The 27,827-nt window shown below is 45.1% G+C and overlaps 1 protein-coding gene across 1 annotated transcript in view; it reads right to left on the reverse strand.

The window, feature by feature from the left end:
• sptbn4b (spectrin, beta, non-erythrocytic 4b) overlaps positions 1 to 27,827 on the reverse strand; it is a 54,152-nt gene that overhangs the window by 5,457 nt on the left and 20,868 nt on the right. Inside the window, exons 17-35 of the mRNA XM_088911661.1 lie at positions 27,307 to 27,397; positions 23,612 to 23,758; positions 15,721 to 15,984; positions 13,254 to 13,478; positions 12,989 to 13,078; positions 11,775 to 12,053; positions 11,189 to 11,319; positions 9,828 to 10,032; positions 7,647 to 7,892; positions 7,202 to 7,336; positions 6,409 to 6,653; positions 5,693 to 5,831; positions 4,648 to 4,732; positions 4,104 to 4,300; positions 2,933 to 3,684; positions 2,290 to 2,356; positions 1,591 to 1,868; positions 1,171 to 1,338; positions 73 to 115 (exon numbers count right to left, since the gene is read on the reverse strand). Coding sequence (XP_088767787.1) covers positions 73 to 115; positions 1,171 to 1,338; positions 1,591 to 1,868; positions 2,290 to 2,356; positions 2,933 to 3,684; positions 4,104 to 4,300; positions 4,648 to 4,732; positions 5,693 to 5,831; positions 6,409 to 6,653; positions 7,202 to 7,336; positions 7,647 to 7,892; positions 9,828 to 10,032; positions 11,189 to 11,319; positions 11,775 to 12,053; positions 12,989 to 13,078; positions 13,254 to 13,478; positions 15,721 to 15,984; positions 23,612 to 23,758; positions 27,307 to 27,397 — 3,787 coding nt within the window. The remainder of the gene's footprint in view (positions 1 to 72; positions 116 to 1,170; positions 1,339 to 1,590; positions 1,869 to 2,289; positions 2,357 to 2,932; positions 3,685 to 4,103; positions 4,301 to 4,647; positions 4,733 to 5,692; positions 5,832 to 6,408; positions 6,654 to 7,201; positions 7,337 to 7,646; positions 7,893 to 9,827; positions 10,033 to 11,188; positions 11,320 to 11,774; positions 12,054 to 12,988; positions 13,079 to 13,253; positions 13,479 to 15,720; positions 15,985 to 23,611; positions 23,759 to 27,306; positions 27,398 to 27,827) is intronic.

The following is a 27,827-nucleotide window of genomic DNA, read 5'->3' on the forward strand; positions in this document are numbered from 1 at the left end:
CCGCACAGCAGGAATAACGATGCACTGGGCGTCACACCACGGGACAGGAAATGTCTTAAAGGAATATCTTACCTCATCCTTAGCACGGAAGAGATATTCACTCCCATCTTTCGTTCTAAGGGGAAATAAAAGTGGAAATTAAGCTCTCTCCTTGAGTCTTGGGTGAAGCTCTTTACTTGAGGCAAATCATTTCAAATTAATAATAATAATTGTTTACGCTTATATAGCACTTTTCTGGACCCTCCACTCAAAGCGCTTTATGGGTAATGGGGATCCCCTCCACCACCACCAGTGTGCAGCCCCACCTGGATGATGAGAGGGCAGCCATAGTGCACCAGTACACTCCCCACACTCCAGCTCTCAGTGGGGAGGAGAGCAGAGTAGTGAAGCCAATTCATAGATGGGGATTATTAGGAGGCCATGATTGGGAAAGGCCAATGGGAAATTTGGCCAGGACGCCAGGGTTACACCCCTACTCTTTTCAAGAAACACCCTGGGATTCTTATTGACCTCGGTTTTTTACGTCTCATCTGAAGGACGGCGCCTGTTTACAGCGTCCCCGTCACTATACTGGGGCAATAGGACCCACATGGACCGCAGGGTGAGCGCCCCCTGCTGACCCCACTAACACCTCTTCCAGCAGCAACCTTAGTTTTTCCCAGGAGCTCTCCCATCCAGGTACTGACCAGGCTCACACCTGCTGAGCTTCAGTGGGCTGCCAGCTGTGAGTTGCAGAGTGATATGGCTGCTGGCCATAGCAAAGAACTATTCTAATGCTTTTGTTTCCCTGAATTCCCCAGCCTACACTGACAAGATGGTAATAAGCCATACTGTAGTTTACAGATGTATGTTAATATGGTTTTCATGAAGGCCCGAGGCTGTGTATAATTTAAAATGGAAAAATAGTGTTTTTCTAGCATCTACTCATTTCTTTTGAGTGTTTGCATCAAGAAGGTTTATCACTTTTACATGTCACCAATCAAAAGCAGAAAACCACAAAAGAATGGCTTGCTTTTTGCTTGATATCTGCTTTCAGAGAAACTGACTTTGGGCCTTCTCTGTTCACAATTCTCAAGAAAACTCTGCTGCCTGAAGCACCATTTTCTTCAGTCTGCAGTTTAGCGCTTTTCATGCAGAGCGGTGAGGTTTAGGGCGATTCCAGTGCCTTACTTGAGTTTGAAAACGTTTTTCTTCTTCTTGTAGCCGTTGGTGACATCGCAGGTGCAGCTGCTCAGGCTGAGCAAGGGCTCGCTGTTGTAAGGTGTCGCGGTGTTCTTGGCGTCCTTATAGAATCCGATCTCCCCCTTGGACAACACGCAGAACAGGTTCACCCAGGACCTGCAGTCACAGAAGAAGTCGTAATCCGTTACCGCAAACACTGCCCTTTTTACACACTGGAAAATAAGCACGACTTCATACTGGCAAACATAGTGTTGAGACTTCAGACCACTTCAAAATTTCCAAGAGTGGATATTTTAGTGTGCCCGGCTAGCTGTAAAATGCTGAATGCAAATTGCAACAGCTGTTCTTGCTGCTGACACTCCAGTGATCAAACGTTTTGCCATATTGGCGATTCCCCGCGCCCCAGACCTGTTGGAGTTCTTCTTCTGGCTTTCCACGTCGTGCTTGCGGAAGAGGAAGCCCTCGTGCTGGGCGGTGTGGGTGGGAGGCTGGGGGACGGCAGGCGCCGAGCCGCTCTGTGCTGGGGCAGAGCGGGATCTCCGGGTCTCTCCTGGGGGTGCGTTGGGGTCCTTGGGCCGGGGTCTCCTGCGGGGTTTGGGGCGGTCTCTAGCTCGGGGCCGGTCCGGCCTGGTTGCCCGTTCAGGCAGGCCATTGGGCAGACGTGGAGGTCCTTCCCTTTCACGGGCCTGTGCTCAGAAGAACAGACCCCAGTGGTCATGATAGCATTAACGCAGTATAAACGTTTTTACACTTGTAGTCTTTTGCATGTTTTCTGGTTTCTGCTTTCGTAATGAAACTGAGTCTGTAGTCCCAGTTCAGGCCCAGTGTCTGAACTTTTTGCTTCAGAAAACAAAAGGCCAAACAGACTCTCATCCTAAACGCTTTAATCTTTTTAGTGGAGGTTTTCTTCTTTATTTTCCTTATTTGTAGTTTCAGTTTATTAAAGTCTGCTTTTTCCCTGTGAGAGAGTTCATGGAGTTCACCTTTTTAAATTAGGAGAAATAGCAAAAAGAATTTATTCAAACTGCCCAAGATGACTGCTCACACTGAAAGGCCTGAAATACATGTCCCGAGAGTGAATATTGCAATAAACCCTCATGGGCTCACCTGGGCCTGAGCAGCCTCCCTCTCCTGTAGCTGCTCCACAATATCCGCCAGTGTGGATCGCTTCTCCCTGCAAGCACAGATTAATTTCCATCAACACGCAGGTCTGGGGCAGTCTTAAGGCAGATCTTTGCGGCAGAAGCACAGAGTTAGTTTCATGTTGGCTGCACCTAAGTAGAGCTCACACTAAAGGCAGTCTTGATGGACTGAGCTATTTTTTTATATTTATTTTGAGACATTTCTTTTAGTACTCTGTCTGCGTGTATCCCAGTAATTCAGACCAATGGCAACATCTGATATCTCTAGGAGTCGCTGTTTATTTTTGTTAAATGGCCATTCTGTTTGAGCATTTAAACAGTGATATTAGCCACTTTTCCCACTATTCTCTCATCTCATAGCCATGATATAAAGAGCCTTCTGCATGACTGCTACCAAGCTACCAACAAACGTTTCACTGTTCTCCATTATGAACCAAGTGTTTTGTTATAACCATCATTTCTATATCGAAGCTGCCTTTTGGAATATGGCAGAGCCCTCTTCATCTGGGAGACATTACGTAATGAACTGCCCCTAGTAATGGATGCAGACAGTCCTCTTACACGATTAGCTAGTTGGGCTGTCGCTGCAGTGCCGGTTTTCAACTCACCCTCCCGAACGCTTGTCTGAATGTTCCCGAGTAGTTTCCTGCTCACTGGATTCCTGCCTCTCTAGCCTGTGCCTGTCCCGTCTCCGCTCCTGGTGCGCTTGGCCCTCCTGCTCGCTGGAAGTTTGCCTCTCCAGCCGCCGCTCGTACCGCTCCCTGCGGATCTCCAATGGAAGCTCGTCTCGCCTGGCCTGGATCTCCTGTTCACTGGAGGTCTGCCGGTCCAGCTTACGCTCCCTCTCCCGTTTGTAGTAGTGGTCCACCTGGGGGTCCGAGCGGCTTACCCGAGGTTCCCCATGTGGCTCCTGAGATGCATCAGTTATCTCCAGCACAGGCTCGTGGGTCACCTCGGCTGGACCTGGCGTCTCCCTGTCTTTCTCCGGCAGCCGGACCTCCAACGTGGGCCTCAGCCCGTCATGGAGGTTGTCGATTTTGGGCCGCAGTCTCTCAGGCTTCAACTCTTGCCGGACATAGGCTACCTTAGGTTCGCTGCGGTGGTCTAGGCTGGTCCCATACTTCATCCCATTCATGACCGGTGTGTAGGAAGCGACAGTGGAGCCCAGCCTCCGGGCCACGGAGGAAGTGGCTTCCAGTGGCCGGTCGAGTCTTGGCTCGATCTGCTCGTAGATGGTGTGACGCAACAGCGATGAGGTAGCGCTCCGAGCAGGGGGGGTTTCCTGGGGATCTAGGAACACCTTGCGTCCCAACAGAGGCGTTGGAGGCAGCTTCCCCTGTTCTGCTTTTAGCTTCTCTACCTGGGGAAAAGAATAAGGACATCAGCAGCATGCAGTAATCCTTGTTTTGAATGGCCCGGAAAATCATCCAAAGATTTTGACTCACACAGCTGCATCGTGACCCCTGGTGGTTGTATGAATGTATGACTTTTTCAGATTACTGCTCCAGCACATGAAGAAGTCCAATCTCTAGCTCCAATAAATCTTTTCTAACACAAGTGTGTGTGTTTCAGCAGCACAGCCACCACTAGAGAGTGCTTCATAATGGATGCCAAGGCCAATGCAACTGAGGATCATCGTTTAGATCTTATTTATTATGCAATTAAAGTGGACAGAGCAAAGTGGGACCTTTGAAATGACAGATTCAGATCAAGAACACGCTGAATTAAAGCGAAACCACGGAGATGCACCCCCTGGTAGAGGGGTCTCACAGCCCGTACCGTGGTGAGCCTGCGTAGAGAGCTGAAGCGCTCCTCCCAGGTGGCGGCGGCCTTGCGGAAGGCCTCGTGCCGGCGGATGAGCTGCTCCACCTCGTCCACACTGCTGCCCAGCTCCTGGCTGCTGATGAAGGGCTCCTGGGCGGTAAGCCAGGCCTCCGCCACCACGGCCTCCTGGGCAAACTGGTGCACCTCCAGCACTGCGGAGCAACACGCACATTCTCAGAAAGGGTTTTGTGCATTAAAAAAATCAAGGTTTCAGTCCTCTAGAATTGAGCCTGTGGCACACCGTGATAATAAGACAAGCACAATAAAATTCTAATCAGGAATAGTCAAGCATGGAGAGGCACACTGAAGCATGAGGATGGTGCAGCACTAGAGGTTTTAGCTGTACCATTTACACACAAAATCGCTGTGACCCTTGGGGCGTTGCTGCCAGTTGTATCAAAACGTCGTAGCCGCTGCCTTGTTTGGGCGACAGATCATTTGTTTCTAAAATGTCCAAACCTTTGAAACATTCCACCCAAGAGCAAGAGGGCGTACTCACTGTGCTGCAACGTTTCCCAGTGCTTATCCCATTTCTCAGAGAGCTCCTTCTGCTTTGAGATGAGCTTATCCAACTTTTCCTTGATCTGAAAAAGACAGAGGTGACACTTAGCCACAGGTTACAGATCTGCCTGGTCACCATATACAGTAGCTGTCCCATATCAATACAAAAACTACTCAATCGCAGATCTCTACCTTATCTCTTAATCACTTGAACATCTTATATAAACAGAGAGAACCAGTAGCCTGTTCTTAGTTATGGTATTGCAGGAATTTGTACTGGGAATCTGAGTCACTCCTGACAGGCTAGATTACTGCCCAGCTTCCTTCCTCTCACAATAGACAATTTAGAGTGGCAACCAGTTAACCTTCCAGCATGTTTCTGGAGCAGCAGTTGGAGAAAACCCACACACATGCTGGGGGAATGTAAACTCCACATAAAACACTGCCCCTGTCCTGAATACCACCTACTGTAGATGTCAGAGCTGTGAGATACCTCCATGCGGCCTTGATTTTCAGGCAAGGTGCAAAGGATTACTGCGTATGAATGACTTGTTTTTGTTAAAAAAATTAAAATCAAATTTTATGTCTGGCAGCAGTGTCGAGTAGAGGTTAGGGTTGTAGGATCATGGGTTCAAACCCCACATGGATTGTTATTCTTGTGCCTTTGATAAAAGGAATTTCTCTCAAGGTGCCTCAGTAAAACGCTCTGCTGTTGCCAGATAAGTGGGTCCTCCTGGTAAAGGAGTTATTTTCAAGTGACGTCTACGGTCAAATGATTAAAAAGTCCTTTATGTAGAGTAAAGTCCACGTTTGCTGAGGGAAAATTTAAAAAATAGCCAAATGGTTTACTACCATGTTCACTAGTTAATCTTTCTTCAGAGCACTGTTGATTAACCCCTCTTCTTACAGCTCCCTTCCCTGTTTGTTTTTCAGTTTGCTATTCATGCTTCAGCATGCACAGTGTGTGGCATTGTGTCGCCTTGGGCAAGCGGTGGGATTTGGGGGAGACCGGTTGCCGACGGCGGGGGAGAGATGGCCATCACCTCCTCTGCCGCCGGATTCCTGGCTGCCAGGAGCGTCTTGCCCATTTCCACGCACTGCATCACGCTCCTGCTGCGCGCTTCGATCTCGCTCTTCAGGCTCTGGTGGTAGTTCATCATCACCTCCACGGAGGAGACATCCCTGAAACGGCCAGAGATCCACCTCCTCATTTCATCGCCCTCTGCCCTCGTGCAGGGATTACTGAGAAGCTGATTTATGAGACCTAGTCCTCAAAGGCCGCTGTCTCTGACCGCATTAGTGACATGTTAAGAACCAGGAAAAGCATTTGAGCTTCTCCAACAATTAGTTCAATTAGGTCATCAAAACCAGCAGATGCACTGGCAGTCCAGGGTTAGAGTGGCAGAGCATAAGGAGCACGACTGTATTGTACAGGTGAAAAAGGTTTTATTGCACTAAATCTGCCATGAAAATCACACAGAATTCTAAACCTGTCTCCCAAGAACTACAATGTAAGGTTTTGGGCCAGCTTCTTATGTAAAGAGTCAATATTTGATATTACATAATCAACATGTTAAATTCTAGCTCGCATATGAGCAAAAATACATTTTCTGAGCTACTGATAAAAAGCATTGGCCTAGCTTTAGTGGCTGATGAAAGCAATTAAATGTACAGAAGTTCAAACGCAACATCCTGCTGGGTTCTTGCTTTGCGGCTTTTAAATACTAGTCCGCCCATAACCTGTCCTTGATTAGCCTACCTTGGCTTCTCCTTGGTCCCTATCTGGCAGATGATGCTATCCATCCATGTGATCAAGTCCCGCACCATGCCGAAGAAGCGCAGTTTGTCCGTCGTTGTGGTGATCTGCACCCGGCATTCCTCGCAGGAGGTCAGCAGCTCCTTCCAGGCCAGCATCACTTCCTGCTCTTTCCCTGCGATAGCCTCGGCCTTCTCCCCAGCGTATACCGTCCGGAGCTGCGCCGCGCTCTCCTGCAGCTGTCTCACCTGCTCCACAGGCAAGAACATGTGAGGACTGAGCATCAACTTGGCTTGCTTTTACAGCTCCGGGGCTGACAACGCAGAGACACGTGGGGTAAAATACATACACAGCCTCCAGAATGCACACTGGCACAACGACGACTGAGTTTTTCACAGAACCCAAATCACAAAGAGCTGAGCTAATGTCACTGATAACTGGACTGCCACACCTCTGTCATTCTCTCTCAATCCACAGAACTGGCTTTCCAGTTACAGCTACATTGAACCGTGACCGGGTTAAGTTTCATTCACTGCTCAATGAAATGATCCAGCATGATCAAGAATGATCCGACACCTTCATGATCAGATAACAAGCACAAGTCTACTCCTTTGTAAAACAGTGGTACTTTCCTGTGTAGGTCATCACGTTGATATACAAGGGGCTGGACTGGTCTAGATTGGTTAGAATTTGGTTAAAAAAAACAGGAATTGGACATGATTTAAGTGTTCATCCTAGATAAAAGAACAAAAAACCTCTGGCAGAGATTACTTAAATGCTGCCTCTGTGTCCTCACCTGAGTGACAAGCAGCTGGATGTCATGTTCAAAGTTGTGCATGAGTCTCTGGAGGGTGCTGGTGTTGGCAGTGCCCCCCTGGCGTGCCCGCACCTCAGGAAGCCTCTTCTGCTTGTCCTCAATCTGTGCCAGCACCTAGAGTTCAATAAGATCCGTCTTCGTTTAGTGTCTCACAGAACGAGTGTTGACAACTGCAGTTGAACTGCCTTTGAGATGGGGCTGATTCTAATGTATGGTCTAAGGCCTGTATACAGTATGCCTACATACAGGTTTATAGAACCTGGCCACATTAAAATGGGCTCCACCATATACAGTGGAATTGTTCTGTTTTAGTGTCTGTCCCCTTTTGTCACTTACATTATCTGTGTGAAAAGGCTGCCCATTCTTACAGCAGAGTTCTGAAAGCGAAAACAAAAATAAAGACAAAGGTAGTGGCACAGTGTACCTCACGGCAATCGGCAAAGAACTTGTGCAGCTGGTACGAGGCAGCCAGCATCTGTGCCCGCGTCTCCATGAGCTCCAGGAGGTCCGCCCAGGCCTCGTTCACGCCGTCCTTCCACTCGGCGATGGTGGCCGCGTCCGCGTGGCCGTAGTCGATCAGCTCGTCCACCATCTGGTTGACGGCCGTCACGCGCTCCTGCCCCAGGTTGCCCGTCTCCGAGGCAAACTCTGTGAACTTCTCCTGCAGGATCTAAGCGAAAAGTGGGAGCAGAGGGGGACTGGAGCTTTTACCATGCTTTCACAAAGTTAACAGTAATGTATGAGCTGTGAAGTTTTTGTCTGGCATTTTACTGTGAGCAAATTAGGGACTCCAGTAGATTTTATGTTTGCAAGTAAGCTTAGCTGGAGCTTCATCGTCTGTTCATCAAAGACCATCAACGGCCTCTCATCTTCTAGATTGGATGTGTTTGTGTATTATATGCTTATGTATTATGGGCCCTAGTAGTGGGCCAGGAACTGGAAGGTCTCTCTGTCTTATCATAATTTGTATCATTGAGTCCTAAAACCAAGTGACTAAGAGCTGCTTTTGCCTTCAGAGTTCACCCAAAGTCTAAATCTAAATGGCTTCTTCAAAAATAAAATGCAAAATCTGGTTAATCCTCTCTAAATCTCCCGACACCCATCTAGGAGGTGTCTATACGGGGGGGTGCTGCCTTCGTTGTCCGGTGCCAGCCTGTTTCCCAGTAGATCACTTCATGCATCAGTGAACCCTCGTTAATAAGCCAGAATGTTAATCCCCTCTTCCACTACTTGTTCTTCATTTTCATTCAAATAAAAAGAAAAAAAAAGATTCTATTCAGACTGCTCCCCATCTCTCTTACCCCCCTCTCAGGGATGTCTCGTGGGGGGTCGTGGCTCAGTGCTTCTGTGTGATACTGCCACAGTAAAACCTTACGGTTCTCCTAGGTCAGCAGAGCCCTTTGTCAGCTGAGTGGTTTATAGCTGCACAGCAGGGTACTGATAATAGATCTTCTGCTCCAGAACCCCAGTGGTACCATTTATTTGAGGTTGCATTCAGTGTGTGCTTTTATTAAGGAGGTCTCTTTATTTCTGGATGAATGCATGGTGGCCTTCAAAAACCCGATTAAATAACTAAATCGGAGAGAAGAAATGTCCCTACAGACCAGTAGGTGATGACACCTTCATTAATACAAATGGCTCCCATCAACTTCCTTTTTATAACGCCTGCTATTTAGCTGAGCACCATCTGTAACGTTAATTACATTCCAGCTGTTGTTTCACATGCTTGATCATAATTCGCATAAGTAGTACTATATAGAATACAGTCCTCGGCCGAACCACATTTTCATCATTCTATGTTCCTGTTCAGGTATCACACAAACAAAAGAACAATTTTCAAATGTGATGAGGCCGTTTGGATCATCCTACTTGCAGATTGGAAACTAACTGATCCTTGTATCCTGACATTTCTTGTTTGTCCAACAATCAATCATTCAAAAATAATTCCAGACACCTGCTAAATTTTATGTAAAGAAGAATTTTCCATTTTCAATGTGTTACAAGCTAAGCAACTCCTCCAACTTACTTCGGAAATCTAAGGAAAATTAGGAAAACTTCATATATGTTACCAGTCTTCACTATTTATGACTAAAGATATTCATGTCTTGTAGTGCTGTGCGCAACATCACTTTGAAATAAACAATGTGAAGAGATTACAAATTTCTTTCATTCCTATAAAGCTGTAGATGTTTTAGAGATCTTCAAATCTGCGTGATTTAGCTGTTTCTTAATACCTGGAACAAATATAAACCAATTTATTTATCCCACTGACTGAGTTTGTTAGGGGATTGAATAAATTTAACACAGGATCTAATCCTTTGACTCTCTGGATCTAGGGCTGGTCAACCCTTGCAAATGACACGTATCTGTGAATATCAATTTTGGGATATTAAAACAAAAGTTTTGTAAAAAAGTGACATTTTATAGGCACGTATGCCTTTTGATGTTTCCAGGGATTGTAAGCAATTCTTAGTCTTCAGGCCCTCTGTTGCAAAGAATCTAGAGTGGTCCAATCCAAGGACTGCCCAACGCTGCACCATTGTTCATGCAAACTTCCATGTCCCCCAGCTGCCTTCCCCACTGCTGCCCCAAGTCTCTTCCTCACCGAGACGTGCTCAAAATCCTGCCCAAGCTCCGGAGACCCGGCCACCACTTCCCGCTCAGCGATCCACTGCTCCAGCTCGTCCACCTCTCGGTTCAGCTGGTACAGCCAGTACTGCTGCTCCAGCTTGGACTTGCGCTCCTCCACCAAGTCTTTGAGCGAGACGTACAGCCGGTCGATCTGAGACTGCCGCTTGCTGATCTGCTCGCTTCTCGAAGAGACCCGAGAGTGCGGAGGAGAGGAAGCCTTTTAAGTGGGTTGACTTCAACACATCTCAAATGGCAAAATCACACGTCTTCCCCTGGTTTTACTCTGAGCTGTGAAAAGAACTAGCCATCTAGTCTTTTAAAAATCAGAAAATAGATGGAGGTTGTCTATTTCCTCACACTCTGCAGGAAACCACGAGAAAATCAATTACCTACATTTGCTACATTTGCTCAGTTTCATGCAGCAATGTTTTATAATCAACTAAGCGCCTTTAAAGGTGGCTTCTCAAAGCACTTTACAGAATAACAACAACAACAAAATACACAAGATATGCGCAATGAGAGTAGATGGGGGTAGTGAATACAGTAGGAGCAGAAGACCAGAACCAGTTAAGTAAAGGCTCTTCTAAAGAAGAAGGTTCTGAGTCTGGATTTGAAGGAGTTTAGAGAAGGTGACTTTCTGATATCATTGGAGATAGAGTTCCAGAGCTTTGTGGCATTAAAGGAGAAGGCCTTGTCACCCATAGAGTACTCATGTTTTGAGTTAGGGACTAGTTTTTAATAGTGAAGAAAACTTTTGTGAGCTCTTTTGTAAGGAGATGTCTGACCCAGGAGAAATTTGAAGAAGTCTCTGCAGCTGAAGGCCCCTCTATAAGAAAAGAAGAAATGTAGAGCTGCTGGAGCACTTCCCCAGAAGAAATGAAGCTTTCCTAGGAATAACAACACCCATTAATTAAGTACTGAAAGGATTATGGAGGGTTTTAGTCAAAATTTAACTTAACCTGCTTGCCTTAGGGCTAATTTCCTGGCCACAGGACAAGGAGGCTCGTCCTCCCAGGCAGAGTGAGAAGTGACCAAGGAGCAGCTGCAGAGGTGAAGATGAGGTGGAGGTGGGATGCAAAAAGATACATCTTTTCATGCAGAGGAGGAAATGATGTCAGGGGTGATTACAAATTACTGACAGCTAAGTCTGATTGAACTTGGTTCTTGTTATCCCTTCCGAACGTTTGTTATAAACTCCATTTCATGCATTTTTTTGGAGAATTATGTCTTCCTGGATTTTGAATGTGTCACTGCAAGACTACTGCTGGGACTTAGAGTCAAAACACCTTTCTTATGGCCTTCCCAGGGGTCTGCAATGATGGAGGATGGGCTTACCTGTCTGGATGCCCCAGTTCCAGCAGCTGCCTACACTGCTGAGAGAGGAGGCCTATGGTCTCGGCATAATCCTCGATGGTCTGTTCCACAACAAGGTGCTTTTTGAGCAGCTGGAGGGTGCTGGGTTCATCCTGGGATTAAAAAAAATAAACACGCTGGAACCAACTATGCCAACCCCTAAATGGGTGAATGTTTGAACGCTTGAGTGTTGTTGCTGGTGGGGTGAATAAAATGCTTTTCCTGAAAAAAGAATCACTGAAACCATTTTCTTGCCATTTTCCAGCATCCTCTACTGGTTTGAAAGCTCCATGGGTTTCTCAGAAGCCCTCTTGACCTTCCAGGAACTTTCTACAGGAACGCTCTGCATTCACCGTTCATTCGAGTTTCTCCCTTAACAGCTTCTTTAAACTTGCCACATACTGTTATGTAAGTTACTGTATGTACGTTTCTGAAGGGAAGCACGGATAGCAGCATTGACCAGCCACATTGGCACAAGGCCCTGGGAAATGAAGGCATGGGCTTCCTGATCCGTCTATATGCAAATGCACCAAGATTCCAACACAAAGTGTTCCAGTCCACTTCTTACCTTGCCTTTCTCCTCGTTCATCATGTGGAGCTCCTGCTCGCTCAGCCAGGCCTCCACCTCGGTTACGTCAAAGTAGTACTGCTGCGCCTGGTACATGGCGTCCAGGGTCAGCTGACGCCTCTCCGTCTCCATGCGCAGGGTGTCCCACACCATCCGCAGGTGCTCCAGGCTGGCCCGCACGCAGTCAGCTTCTGGGCTGCGAATGGAAGCGATGAGCCCCGCCCTCTCCAGCACGTCCTCTATTCGTGCCCGATGGCCCTGGAGCTCACGCTGCAGACTCTGATATAGAATCATATAGAAATCCATAAAGGAGGCCAGCGTTACCCACCAGGAATGCAGTTCCTACACTTTCTGGAGAGTGATATGTCTGAGGCTGGAGGTGACCTTATCAACTGTCACCAATACTGGCTTGGAGGGAAGCCCAGCTAGGCTCTTGTATTAGAAACTGCTTTACAATAGAGTTTCTTCTCTTTTCCCACTTCCACATAAAATACAATGAAAGATCCGCACTAAAATAATTCCCACACAACCAAGTTGTCTCGTGCTAGAATTGTATCTTCAAACTGCGGCAGTCAGGGGTGGCTGCTAGAAAAGTGTACGCAAACATTTTCAGCACAGGAAGAAGCTTTGAAAAGCTCCTCTGGTCAAGCAACGATAGGAAGGAAAATCTTTGCTGTGGAAGCTGGCTTTGGGTCATAATGCTGGCATTTGTGTTTCAGAAAGTGTGCCCTTATAACAACTCTTTTTCAACTAATGGAACCCAAAGAGCTTTACACACATATGGGAATCCACTTTATCTGCACCTGAAGAGCAGAACCCCTGTTAGTGACGTATGGGCTGTCATTTTGCACCAGTAGCCCCACTGCATAGAAGGTCATGTGGAAAAGGAAGAAATAACTTCACCAGTTGGATTACAGTGGCTGGGTGACACAGGGGACTGTTGTAGAGGCCAGATTACCCATGTCCAAAGTGGAGTTTAGCCTGGACACTGCAGTTAAGATCCCTCCTCTTTCAAACAGCCCCCTGGGGGCTTTATTGACCAAGTAGTCAATACCTTGGTTTAACATCTCATTCAAAGAACAGCTTCCCTGTATTTTGAAGGAGATGTTAAACAAACCTAACCTTCCCTGGTTTCTGAGATCTGACGAAATTAGGTGACAATGTTGGAACAAGGCTGTCAAAATATAGAAAGGGTTGGGTAGGGTGGCTCTTGCCTGGTTTTTCTTCATGAGCTGTTGCACTGCTTGAAGGCTGTTTCCATGCTCTTTGGAAGTGGCCATTGGCAGCCTCTCCTGAACCCAAATCTGTAAAACCACAAAAGAAAGACAATGGGTGAAGGTCTTTAAGGTTTCTAACATGCTTTTCCACACAAATGCCTCGTGGTCATGATGCCACTGCTGATGTCCCGCGTCTCCCGGGAGTGTAAAATTCAAAGCAGGGTGGTGTTGAGGGGACAGGAACGGAATCGAAGCGACTCACTATTTCATCCTCCAGGTCCCGGCTGACCTGATGCACTTCCTTGGAGGCCAGCAGGATGCGCCTCCTCTCTTTCAGCGGCTCGATGAGGCGCACGATCCGGGTCTCCACCACGTTCTGCTTGTCAGCCACGTTTTCCTTCACCGCCCCCTGCTGGGGGATGGAAGCGGCCTGCACCTGAAGCTCGCCCACCTCCTTGTACCACTCCTCCATGTGGTTCTCCATGCTCTGGGAGAGCACAGAGGCAGAATGCAGGAGAGAAACCGAGAGAGAGAGAGACAGCCAGGCACGTGTGAGGCTTTGCATTCCAGATTCGTCATGCAATACCTTTCTTTTTATAACTGTTACTGTGAAATAGGCATGGAGATATGAAAAGCTCTAGAAACTTAAAGAACATAAAAAGATTAGGATTGAGAGGAAGCTTGAATGGCCATCTGGCGTATTTGATGACTTGTAGTTTAAGTATCTGAGTGTCTTACCAAAATAGCTTTCTGTTCGCACTCTATGAAGAGTAAAATAAACTTTTAAGGTGTGGGTGTTCTTCATGTGTGTGGAAAAAGAGGGAAATCAGAATTATGAGGCAAAAGAGTGGGGCGATGAAGCCCACACGCTATCTGCGTATATGCGAGAGGAAGCCTCAATTTGTTGAGGCTGAACATTAATATGAGTTGACACAAACACCATCTGCTCTGATGCATCTGTGTGCAGTTGAATTTCTTTTGAAGAAATTCATTTGCTTTCAAGGCAACCTGATGTGCAAAAATAACAAAATGCAGAGGGGTCAGACAGAAAGAAAACCACATAAAAATACACACAAGAGAATACATGAAGCAGGTATTTGCAAACCTGATCATTATTCCTTTTTCCTAGCCGGATTTCCCTTTCATCCCATATCGAATGTGTTTCACAGCTAAACAGTGAGGAACATTAATACTGACCTGTCTGGACAAACACGTGAAATTTCGATATGGATTTCAAAGGAAATAAGACTGACATTCTCAGTAATTGAGGCAATTACTTATCCCCGGGGCAAGAAAGGAACAAAAATAAAGGAGAGCAGGATGAGAGAAGGAGTGTTTGGGTGAGTGAGGAAGGAGAAGCTCCCCCTTTGTAAAATAAGACCAAAAAGACAAAGCGCGGGAGAGCGAATGACATGAAATGAAAAGACTACTGTACCCCTTCTGGAGGTGGCTGGGTGGCACTGATACAAACCACAATGCGAGGCTGTAAAGGAACTCAAAGCAGCTCAAGCACCAGCATGCTGTCAAAAAGGAGAATGAAAATGCATGAAATGAAGATCTGGTTGTTTGAGGACCGCGGGGTTCGGGCCCTGGCGCTGTCCCGAGGAAGCAAACTGGAGGTTAGACCAAAAGAGGTGTTTGACCGATCTCGCTGGGTCGGTCAAAACAGACATGCGGTGGATGTGCACGCCGCTCAGGACACTCGTCCAACACTAATCCCCTTCCTGGCTCTGCTGCAGGCCCACTGGCATGCTTTACATCACCATGCATCAGGGCATCTATAACAGCATCTGGGAACCGCACACAATAAGAGATGGCTTTGTATTTTTAAAGGATCCGTTTTCTTTTGTTTTTACAAAGAATGCAAAGAGTCTGTGATGCTTAAAAGCATTCACCCTGTGTGCCATAGTTACTTGGCACCCATTCATTGTTTTGTCATTTTTGGCCGTGTGCTTTTATTAAATGTGCTGGAGTAGGTTTTTGTGCAAGTCTTTAGTAGAGCACACCGGCTTAAAAGTTAAAGCTAGTTCCTTCTCGCTACATACATTTTTTGAAGGCGAGGTTTTTATAAACATTTTATAAACCACAAGGAAAGATTGTGTTAGCCCTGGTCTTACTCGCATCCCTAGCTAAAGGTCTCTCTCCGGGAAGGCTCATCCGAGGAACGCCTGCCACCCTAAAAAGAGCACCTCCAAGGACAGCGCACTTCTCCATGTTTGCTACAATGCTGACACCAATTTAAAAATTGGTCATCCACAAAAGGCGTCTGCTTCAGGCTCTTCATGATGCACAGCGCTGAGCTGGTAGACACTGCTGTGCTGGCAAGTGCATTGTTTGGTGCTCCTGTTTCAAGCCCTTTATCTGAGAGCTGCTCGTGCTATGACATGAGCTGGTATTTTTCAAGACAAAATTAAATATTGTATGTGTGAGGGGGCGATCACTGCGTGATGCTTTTCATTTTAATGATACTGATCACTGAGGATCGTGACCACGTATCCACCCAGCAGACTACATGCACAGGTATCAAATTTAATGCACATCTATGTCGGCCTTCATTACTCTCCCATTACTGTTTTTTCATAGTGGACGTAGAGTTAACTTTTCCAAGAAAATTAAATTTTCTGCGCTGTGTTTTTCAACTAGTGTGTTATCTGTGCGCTGCCAAAACGTAGAACGGTTTTATTTAAGAAAATGATGTGATAATGAGGGGGTGGGAGAGGAGGAGAGACCTGGAGCCTCTTCAGCTGTTTGTTGACGCTGGTCAGGTCCCTGCCCTGATCCAGGTGGGTGAGTTGGCCCTCCAGCTGTGAGAGTTGCTGGTCCAAGTCGCTGTAGCTCTTCACCAGCAACTCGGCCTTGTTGGCTTCAAAGAGCTGTCGGGCTTTGGCCTGTGTGGTGCTCTCCAGTTCCAGCCAGCACTCCCTGATCTCCTCCAGCTTCCGGCGTACGATGGCGCCCAACTCCGGCTTCTCCTGGATCAGCTGCTGGCCTTCCTGGTGGAACATAGACAGGGTGGAAGGAGAAACTTGAATATCATCTGCCCCATCTTTGAAACCCATTTTCATCTGATGCCGCATTGGGTTGGCCATGACTGAAACTGTGCTCTTGAAATCGATTGTAGAAAAGCTGAATGTTTGATTTAGCTTGCTGATAGCCGGACAGAGTTTTCCACTTTGGATATGCAGGCGTTCCACAGAAAAAGCATCGGGCATTTTGCCTTCATCTGCTGAAGTTTGCAAGGAGCCTCATCACAGGCAAACCTTGCTGGTTGGAGAGCCTGCATTTCTAATGGCTTATTATCTGTGGTCAAGACAAGGATCCAGGCCAAATAATCATGGTGGATTTGCTGAATTTCGACAATCAACAAACAGTCTGAATAAGAAAAATCTTTGAAACATTTAAGAAAGCTTTTACTTCTCCTTTTCTGTTCAAGAGTCCTGTGGCAGCATGCCAAGCTCTTGAAATAGAATTCATGCCACAACGCGTGGAGACTGGGTGGAAGACGAGATATTATTTATGACAGGCTTTTCTCAGCCAATTCCAAGACTGAAGGCCTACGGATGGTCTACAGCAAACATAAATAAAGTGACCACTAGCACATCATTTCAGTATTTGTCTAATTCAGACCATTGGCAGCACGTGGATACGCTTCTCAGCCTTTAAATAGCTGTTATGTCCTAGCTTGTCAAAATCTGTGTGGAACATAGCGATCAGGAGGCGGGGGCTACTTTTACTATATTTTGTTAAGATGCATAGAACCTGTGGAGGATTACAAAGAAGAGAAATATTTTTGAGCAAATGTCGCAATGCCAAATATTTTTTTGCGATTTATGTCTTGGTAGATGAAGCCTGCTAAGAGGAGTCTGAATGTTTATCAGTAGAGTTTCTGCTTTATACTGTCCTGCTTCTTAAACACATACAAAAAATGCTTGCAGTACATGCAGAAAAGATTATTCAGTCACATTAAAGAAACAAATGAGTTCCCTAATAGAACCATATGTTTTAATGTTACAAAAACCTCTGTTATTTATCAGTTATTATTATCTCAGATATTTTTAATATTTCTAACCCCACACATGCACATAACTACAGGAGATGATGGTCTTCACTGGTATGAGTTGTTAAAAAAAATATTCAAGTCAAGTCAGTTAGGGAAAAGATTTAGTGGGGGAAAATTGATTATTCAGTCATTTGTGTTTCCTGGTGATGTCTTTATCCATGTTTGATGAACATAATGTGAATGTCCACACTTGTGATAACCACTTTAGAATATTTTTTCACCTACACATTCCAATTTTTCCATCTCACAAATGTCCTTCTTTTTCTAAATGTTCCCCACTGCTTAGTACCGTTGCACTCTTACGTGGGCGGCATCATTTAATGTGCAACCTATCGTCTTAATTAAGTCTTAATTAATTAAGCCGTTTGTGTCGCCAGGAGTGAAGGTTTAATCATAACTCTCATCATCGTGCCTTTTAATTCTTTTGCTCCGTGGGGTTTTCAAATTTAAAATGGGGGTTAAAGGTGTGTGTCTCAAATCAAACCATCTTCTCATCAACAGTGCTGACACGAGGACGGCGTGTTACCGTTCCTTGTGCATGAACGGTATCTTGCAGTGTGCGATAATGTTGTGGCATCTGTCTTATGAAAACTGGAGTTCATGCAAGACTGACCTCTTTCATTCCCAATCTATTAGTTGCACCCATCACAGTAGAGTATGTTTTGCTCATCAGAAACAAATTTCACTGAATGCGCAGAGAGGTGATGGTGGAACTCGATCCACTGCTTATATAATGAGCGAGCTGCATTCCTTCCACCCCAGCTCCAGGTTTCCTGTCTCAGCTGTGCTGCTGCTGCTGCTGCTGCTGCTGCTGCTCCGTGAGACTGCAGAGCCAGCAGAATTAGGTGATCATGCTGCAAAAAGCTGGGGGTCCTTTTTTTTTTGTTATTCTTGTTCTCGCGGGTGACAAAAAGATTGCACCAAAAAGAGCGCAGGACCCACGGTTGCTTTTCCAGGCACGGTGACCATATGCAGCAGGGTGAAACATAACAAACGTCGCGGGGCTACTGAACACCTCACCGATCGCCCGACCTAAAATCTGTGCTTAACGCTTTCACAAATATAAATCTCAGTGGAGCCGCCCCCGGGTGAAATACAGCACCCCCAGGCGTCAAGGACAGAGCCAGCTGGGTGTTCAAACGCCGGCCACGCTCGTCTCTTAAGAAACTGGTAACCTTTGCAATAGCTTGAAAAAAAACAGCACAGAGTGTGAATAAGAAATCTCACTGTTGCCCTCTGGCAGTATTATTTTTTTACAATTCTGTAACAGAATAGAACTTCAAGGGAGTGCAGAGCAATCACTGGAGCAAAAGCCTCGTCCTTGTGTGTGAATAAACATAGACGGCAAATTATTTTGTCATTGTAGTCTGAAAGGGTTTACGCAGTTTTTTAACAAGGCGTTCACTGGTAAAACCCGCTTTAACCTAAAGGAGGAAATAAACCAGTTTATAATAATGACTTTCTTTCTGAGCCCTTCGAGCTTAAGATGTCGAGGACTCACTGAAAGCTTCTTGATACAGTTGGTCCGACAGCACGGTACAGGATCACATAAGGTGATGTGATGAGCAAGTCTTACGCAGATGGCCATGTCAACCACAGAATCTCTTTAAAGCACAAGTATTCAGATCACTGAAGTACCTTCAGGCCTTCATCAGGAGGGAAGTATGCCTCTTGGAAGTCATTACTGATCATGCTACTGTGTAAAAGGTATTCTATATGTAATATATATTTTTGGGGAAAAAAACCTTACATCTGTGCTAATACATGTGTGAATATGACAGTTCTTAATAAGCAAAGACCCTTAAGAAATTGTCCCATACTTCTGTGATCCTGGAATTCTGACCTTTGGCATCTGTCTGTGTGGAGTTCTCTTGAGAACTGCTTGGGGTTGTTTTTTTTGTCAGCCATTCCAGTTTTCTGCCATCTTCCAAGGACACGCTGGCTAGGTTCGACTGGCTGTTGTGAGCTGGCCCCTTTTTCTGAGGCCTTTTGGAGGACAGACATCCCACCCCAGGGTGGTGAGCAGTCATGTGGTCTCTGTCCCACTTTGCGTTCTGAGATGGGTGGATTAAGCTTCAGCTGGCATACTGTAGGTCATTCCGCTTAGGAAAAGAAATCCAGAATTCCAAGGACATGCATGCACAGGCACTGTTCCGCAGGGCTTCAGGCTATGCTACACTTCAGGAGAATTTGAACTGTCAGCTGTTTGCGGGACTTCGAACAAGGTCAGCCTGGACAATTTGTGGCAGTCCGAAATATTAATACAGGGTGCAAACACCCTAGTACTCCACCGGAACTGCTCCCTGAGCAAGCAGGGGTCTGCCTTTTAGAAGACAGAAGATGGAACAGGGGTGTCTTCCCTGGAGAAGTCCTGTTACCCTTGGTTTTCCTTGCAACTTAATCTCCCTGTTATTTTTCTGATCTCTTTAAGTGGCCCATTCTTAGTTTTAAAAAAAAAAGTATTAGTCCGGACACAATAGCACCGGGTAGTGTAGTCTGTTGCATTATGCAAGACCTGACTCAGACACTGAAAGCCAGTAGCAATATCACAGATGTCACAAAATAAATGAAATGGCCAATTCTTCTCTGGTTTTATTTTATTGCGACAGGGTTCTGTGCCTATATAAGCATTTGAAGACTTGGAGAGAAGAGTGTTAAATGTGTTGCTTTTATCGGGCATTAAACCATTTAATCATCTCAGAGCAGAGGGAGGTGTCAAAAAGTCACCGCAGGCCTGTGGGAATAAAAATCGATTCCACTGACATCAAACCTTGCCTTTCTTTTCAGCAGTATGGAGGCTAAAGGAAGTAAAACATTTCTAAACATTTCAAGTCTACATTAAGGTTTGTGTTTCTATTGCTTTTGTGTTGTGTTTTTGTTGTGCTCTATTGCTTTTGGGTCAGAAACATCTCTTCCAAAGCAGCTGTTTGCCCAGTGGGTGAGATACTCCCCTATGGGCAAGATGGGCTAAGCTGCCTTGTTCCAGTAAGTAAGAAGTAAGTTCTTCCAGACTATTTAAAAAAGAAACAAGCCTACAGTGCTTTGGCTTTTAGTGAGTTGCATAAGAATAAAACCTGTTTACTTGAGGTTTTATGAGGACTTTTGAAGATAATCAATATTAGATTTATCATCACCTGTTGGCAATAATCTAAATATTTCCTGAAAAACAATTCCCAAAGTCCTTTGCAAAACTGTTCAGCTCTGTTTGAGTCACCACCACTGACTAAACGTTACAAGCAAACCCTGGGGTTGTACGGGTTGTATCAAAAAGGTCCTTCAAGTGAGATCCCCAGATCTAAAGGAGAATGTAACTTTTGTCCAAGCAAATCACAGCCAGACATTAAAAGCAATCAACCTCAATCAAATACTGTGACTGAAGATGTTATCAAAACAGAACGGTGGGATAATCAATATTTTCATACAGAACTGAAACATATACAGTAAGACCCAATGTGGCACTTCTGCTGATTTGCGTCATTTGCTGATAACATGAACAATCATTATCAACAGACTGACTTCTGAAGAGATGTCCACTGACATTAAAACAAGAAGACCCTACTCCCACACCAAATTATTAATAATACTGCACTGGCGTTAAACAAGAAGACCCTACTCCCACACAGTGTTAACAATACTGCGCAAGTGCATGGTTAACAGCCATTGTGCAGTAGAGTGGGTCAGTAAGTGATAAAACATTGTGAAAAACAATTCTCTGGTTGACCACTGCTTGTGCTTTATACTTCACAATTTGTCAGAGTATCCAGATTGAAACATGCGTGCTTTAATACTCTTTAAAAGTATTAAATCTTTAATACTGATTTTTACCATGCCGTATCCCACTCACATTGTCACCACACCATCACACAATTGCAGTTTACAGCAAAATGAAAAAAAATGGAGAAGCTTCGAGGCTTTGAGTGTGGAATATAAAATACCTCCCCAGCCCAGCCGGTGAGATGCTCCCCTATGGGCCAAATGAGTCAAGCTACAGTACGTCATTCCAAATGAAACCTTCCATAAGTTCTTCCAGACTATTTTAGAAAGAAACAAGCCTACAGTGCTTTGGCTTTTAGTGAGGTGCATAAGAATAAAACCTGTTTACTTGAGGTTTTATGAGGAGTTTTGAAGATAATCAATGTAAGACTCATCACCTGTTGGCAATAATCGAAACGTTCCTGAAAAACAGATTCTGAAAACTGTGAATCAGGCAGTTTGTAATGTTAAAACTATGATTTGCTAAAAATACATTAAACTGAACATTCTTAGGCACAAAAGGTTAAGATGATACTTTTACAAAGTATCCTGACGGAGACCCTTCTTGGAAAACATATTTTGTATCACTAAAGATCATCCTTTGAGCCTACCCGTATGAGACAGTCCAGTAAGAACTGTGGTGCTTATTTTTGGCACCCTAATAAATTTAATTAGACTGGGGGCAGACTGTAAAAACCTTTTTTTTCATGTAGGCGGAACAATAAAAAAAGATGAGTGTTTAAACCTGGAAGATCACCATCCGAGTAGAAACGACCCAGCTCCACACAAACAGAATTCAATCGAAACCCTTAACAAAGTGATTGGCCAGCACACCCTGAAGGACTTGAGGCTGGCCACCCAGTGCATGTCAAACACCATCTTATGATAAGGGCTGCGTTTTAAATACTTGCACACTTCTGTGGTTTAAAATAAATAGACCAAGGGCACCACTACATTAAGATTAGCGAGCCTCCAAAATCATAAATAATAATAAACTTTTATTTGCCTACAGCGCCTTTAAAAGTCGCTTCTCAAAGTGCTTTGTGGCTAGAAAAAGCACACAAAGAGAGGAGACAGCAGGATTACACTATTACTGTAAGGATATGGAGTACAGTAGAAAAGCAAAGGGCCAGACCCAGAAGCAGTCAAATAAAGGCCCTTCTAAAGAAGAAGGTTTTGAGTCTTGGTTGATAGAGCTCAGAGAAGGTGACTCTCTGACAGGAATAGAATTCCAGAGCTTAGGGGTGTAGAAAGAGATGGCCCTGTCATCCATAGTATGTAGGTGGGCTTAGACGACAGAAAAGAAAAAGGGGTACAGAAGGAAAACCAGTGTCCAGGTCCCCTCCTTAGGGCAAGAATATTAGCCTTCTGCTGGATGAAGTCCTGTGATTTCATTTGCCTTATTTTGATTATTTTCTTGTTTCCTGTGAAATGGTGCTACATTATAGACAAAACGGAGATATTGTACTTATTGTAAAGGGATGTTTTGCTTTTGGTTGTGTTCATACCAGAGGCTGGCGGAAAAAAGAATCACGGTCTGGATTAGCCTGGCAGAGCTGTAGAAATCACCCCTGCAAGATGAGTAAAACGCTCCTGACTGAATTAGCTCAAGCCCGGGTGACTCTGAAACCCAGTCACTTATTATTTCTTTTTCTTGTTTTGATTTAACTCTTGCTTTTTTACAAAAAGCAAGCAAGTTGTAACAATGAGTTTGCTTAGTATTTTGCGGTAATATGCACATGATTTTGCCATGTTTATAGGATACTGTGATTATTTATACTAACATTACACCAATTGCTATGCAAATATTGATTGCTGCATCCTTTAATTTAAGAGAATCAGACCAAGGAATAAAGCAGGATACAGTGGAAATAATAATGTGAATTCAGAACCGAGGCAGTCTGTGTCATGGTGTTTTTGAATTTTTAAGAGGCTATGATTGCTTTTAACTGTAGCAAATTCAGACTCACCACTGAATATCAAAAAAGCATTGCTGATCAGGAATTGTTACAGCATGATGTTTACTGCTGATAAGTTATACTGTAAACACCATGTTAATTGTATTGGAGAGGAGTTTTGTTGAAATAAAAAGTTGTTTGTTTTTTTACGTAACGTGGCAAAATCCAGTTTATTGGGCACCTTAAAGGGCCAAGGAGGTCAGCTTCTTATCTAACTGTTTTTTTTTGTGGTACAGAATCCTGCTCTGTACTGATGTCATTAGTCATCAGACGTATGTTAGTTTTAATAGGACTGGACCTCCAGAAAGCCAATTGTAAAATCTTTACCTTTGGCTTTATCGTTTTCTTTATCTTTACAATTCCTATTTCTCTCATTTCAAGGGGGACAACACCTTACAGCAAAACAGAAAACAGATTCTTCCCGCTGCAGGTCTTGTCAATACATTCTCACACAACTAGTCAGTGAGCAGAATGAAAGAACAGCATACTGACTGAGTCAGCCTGCCCAGGACCTCTATATACATCTATGTTTATTTATCCATTTCACACCCATCCATCACCACCGTCAAGGTTAGCACTAGAAAGAAATCGCATTTCTAGACCACAGAGCATGTAAAAAAAAAGGATCGGTTCCTATTTGTAATCAAACTCCAGTTAAAACAAACAAATGAATATAGATATCTCAACAAAAAGGCTACGGGTGCTGAGCAGTCGTGAGCATTTGTAGTAATAAAAGCAGGGCATGCTCTCAATGTTAATTTATACCCCAGGCATCCATGGCCAATTTCCCACCCACCCCCTCCCCTTCCCAGAGCGGTCAGGCCTCCCCTCCCTGGGTCCCGGCCTCACCTTCTCAATCTTCTCCAGCCACTCTTTATTTTGGGCCAGTTCTGCCATGAACGCCTGGTGCTTCAGCCATTTCTTGTGCAACTTCTGCGCCTCATCCCGAGATGTGTCGCGGGCCATCAGCATCTTCTCAGCCACCCAATCGTCCAGCTAGGGGACACAAAGACAGGGGTCAGGAGCTTGCAGTCCCGGGACATTCTCAGATGGGGCGCCCCAGAAATGGAGCGAGAGGAATTGAGGGGGTGGCCTTCTGCATCTCCTCTTGTGAGTGAAAGAGCTATGGCTTTTGCAAACCAGGTGCTACAAAAATGCAAAACAATAAAACAAAACTGTCCCCCAAATCTCTTTTCCTGTAGTTATGTTTGTCTTGGGGGGCACACTCTCTTCTGTGCCTCCTTATTCTCTCTTCAATCTCCCCCAGTCCTCCAAAAGCCCACTTAACTTTTCTCCTCCCCTCCTTCCATTATCAGAGAAAGATAGATCATCACTGTCTTCTGTAGCTCCGGGCACAAACTCAACAAAAAAACAACACACAACAAAGCCTGTAATAACCCGAACCCCCTCATCCTCGCCTGCCTTCATCACTGCACCTGCAGTGCCGGTGTGCTGGTGCCAACAAGGCCATCTGAGGGAATCCCAGCTCGGAGAAATGTAAAATCCAAGAAAACAGAAGCAGAAGATCAAATCGAGCTGCTGAAAAGGTTTCCTGTGCGTCGCGTAGACTCCCAGATCCTTTGTGTTTGTGAAGCCCAAATTAATCCACAACGAGATGTGTCAGAAAGGAAGGGGAAGAAAAGGGCAAGCAAAATGGCTCAGCACACAGTATGGGATGCGAGATGATTTTGTCCTGTGCTGTCACCCCAAGACTGGGGACCGGCTTTGATTTGGGAAAAACCTGAGGTGTCCAGGGTGCTTCAAAGCAGTGCTGATGCTGGGAGTTGTTGTGGCGGTGCTGGGTTAGAAAGGGCAGAGAAGGAGGGTGTTGCAGGTTGGGGTAGATGAAACAGGAGGTCGAGGACCAGGAGGGCTAAGCACAGCCTCCCCTTTCTTCCTCAGAATCCAGTTTTCTTCCAGATCAGGTTAAGAGACGCTTGGATGCTCGGAATTGCGATAAATCTGTATCGGTTTCTCCCCTTCCCTCTCCCTCTCCCTCTCCCCCTTCTCTCATGCTGTGTCGTCGCTTGCTGCAGTCCTGCTTTCTAGTGCTGCTGCTGCCAGGCTCTTCAGCATCCAATGAGCCCTAGTTTCCCACTGCAGTGCCTGAGCAGAGTGAGCGGGCGAGCAAGCGAGCGAGCGAGCGAGAGAGAGAGAGAGCGATAGAGACTGAGAGCGAGCGAATTTACGTCGTTCATGGGCGTCACCAGGGACAATTCGCTGCACTTGAAATTACTGCACTGTGAGCGAAGCAAAAAAAAAAGCACTGGGAAACAGCTGAATGAGATAAGATGAGAGGAGAAGGAGCACATGGTTCACAGTTTGCTGACTGAATTAGAGCATTTTTCATTTAAAGGGACCTTGACCTATTTTTTTAGCTCTATCTTTAACAGCGCTACTAAGCTTCTCCCCATTGTGTCTCCTCTCTCTCTCTCCCATTCGGCACAGATTTCAGGAGAGTTTGAACTCGGGCAAATGATTTAACTGGGAATGCCATGGAACCGAGTGTGGCTTCAATAACGTGTTTAAAAATTTCCTTACTGAATTGTTTTGCCAAAAGGTCTCTGTCTCACTACATGTTATGAAATCAACTGTGGCTGCAGATCCATTAAAACATGAAATTGAAAAGCAGTCAAGCATGCCTTGAGATATTTACATTTTGAAAGACATTTGTGTCTGGTTTGGACAAGGAGTTTCAAAATCTTTAATGAGTAACTGCTGCTGTCTGCTTTCTTCATTTATGTTTTTTATACACGTGCAATAGCACTCTCCCAAGGTCAAGTTTAATAAAGGCATGGCTGTGTGTCAGAAAAACCATTCAAACCAGGTGTGATTGATTGTCAGCTGGTGTTGACAATCAAAGCGTATTAAAATGTCAAGTCAAGTGCATTAAAACGTAACGTCGCAAAATGGAAATTTTTACTACGCTAAGACACCACCACAGAGAATCATTTACTGTCAATGAATGGAAAAGGATATTTAAAAGGAATATCCTAAGAAGGCTGCAGAGGATAAGAGATGGTTAGATCCATCTTGTTTGTTTAATTGTCAGTACCTAAGTACTGACAGATGTTTCTTGAAGGAATCAAGGTTTCGGTTTTAACAGCTTGTCTAGGTTGTTTGTTCCAGACACCTACCACCCTCGGGTGTAAGTGCCTCTCCTTCCCATTCCTGTAATTTTCCCATTCCATATTTTATCATCAACCTCCCACTGTCTTCATGTTATTATTTGGCTGCTGCGCATAAAATCATTCAATGGGTTGACCTTATCAATACAATCATAGTTCAGAAAACTCTGTATCAAGTCTCTGTATAACCTCCTGTGCTCAAGACTGAGAAGATTAAAATGCCTTTATCCTGTGTTGTGGTGGAGAGCTCAGCAGAATCCTCAATGGACTGAGAAGCCCAGCTACTAAGCAGGCAGTACAAGAGTAGTTAACCACCATCTATAGAGGTTAAGTAAAGCTGCACATGTCTGCAAAATAGCTAAAAAAATGCTTTCTTTCCTGCCACTGCAGGTCTATGTGGGCCACAACAGAGCTCTCTGTTACGAAATATCACATCTCCATTTCAAGAAAAAGTAAACATGAACCTCAGAGATTTTGATCAGGTCAGAAGTGAAATAAGACAGTTGCATGCCAGCTTTAGAAAGGTTTTCAGCTGTAGCTGACTTGCCACTAGAGGCCAGTATATATTATGGCCACCAATCTTTATAAATAGCCACAGTGGGTGTTAATAAATGATTGGGTAATTGCTGAAGGGCTGAGAATTTCTCATTTCAAATTCTCTGTGTAATTTGGCTTTGTTTGCTGTAAAGGGGGAGAACGGCTGTTGGGGGGGGGGGGGGGGGGGTGTTCGGAGTGTTTTTGCACCTGAAAAAGCAACCGATAAAGCCCCCCAGATTTCATTTCATTACTTTCATTGCATTTGAGAATATTTGATTGTAAATAATCCATCAAGGTGCACTTAAAAACACAACAAATGTTACTGCTTCCAATACTCATTTGTTGAAATTGTAATGCCTCTCACATTGTCTTATCCTGCACCTCTGGAAAGACCCATACTGAAACAGTGCTGTAATATGAAAATGTGTCCCATTGCAACCCAGATTTAGCATCCCATACGGAGCAGTTCTGGGGTGCATGGTGCAGGGTTAATTGTGCATGGCGCAGATCCAACCAGTAACAGAACTGGCTTTCAAAGAACAGAATCATTCCCCCACCCCCACCCATTCTGTTTCAGCATTCGCCACAAAAAGAAAAGCTGCGTGCACACTCCCTAGCTGTGCTCCTGATGGGGTTTGAAGTGCCTTCCATGTGCTCAATATTAGCTTCCTGCAAAGAGCAGAGAGCTCAGAAAGCTTTCTGAACCAACAAGAGGGAGAATTGGGCCACAGTCTCCCTCCACATTGATGCAGTCTCCTCCAGCATTGTCTACTTGTTCTCATTTCAAGCAGAGGTGGCCAGTGCCCTCCGACTGCTGCTGGTGAGCACTGGTGTGAACCAAAGTGCTCGGCCTGAGGCCGTCGGCCACTCTAAGTTTACCTCATGGCAGTCCTGCAGGAACCTCTGCAGCTCCCACTGGTCGTTGAGCTTGTGCAGCCACTCCTGGGCTTGTTCCCTGTTCTGTGTGCTCCTGTGTGGAGAAGAAAAAAATCAACCTGGTCAGATCAGCCAGCTAGTTTCCCCCAGGGATTTACAAAGCACAATCAGGGACAGAAATGAAACTCCTCTTTATGTTTTCATTCATTAGGCAGGCACTTTTTATCCAAAGCGGCTTAAGATCGCATCAGGTCAAGATGGTGCGGATAACAGTAGCATAAAAGAAGAGCAGTAAGGTCCATTTTGTACTGCACCAACCAGGATTCAGCAAGGTATTCCAGATATGTTGTAATTGGTAAATTGCAAAGCCTCAATATTACTAGGTTTGATTTAATTCTAATGCACAGGTTGCTGCTTCTCTGGTGCACTCATGCACGGATGCAAGATCGACAGGAAGGGCAACAGCTGCCATTCGGTCACGAACTAACCAGCAGCGACAAGGGATCTTCCCATGTGAGCACTAT

This window comes from Atractosteus spatula, chromosome 3 (assembly GCF_055471065.1).
Source record: "Atractosteus spatula isolate fAtrSpa1 chromosome 3, fAtrSpa1.hap1, whole genome shotgun sequence".
Lineage (NCBI taxonomy): Eukaryota > Metazoa > Chordata > Actinopteri > Semionotiformes > Lepisosteidae > Atractosteus > Atractosteus spatula.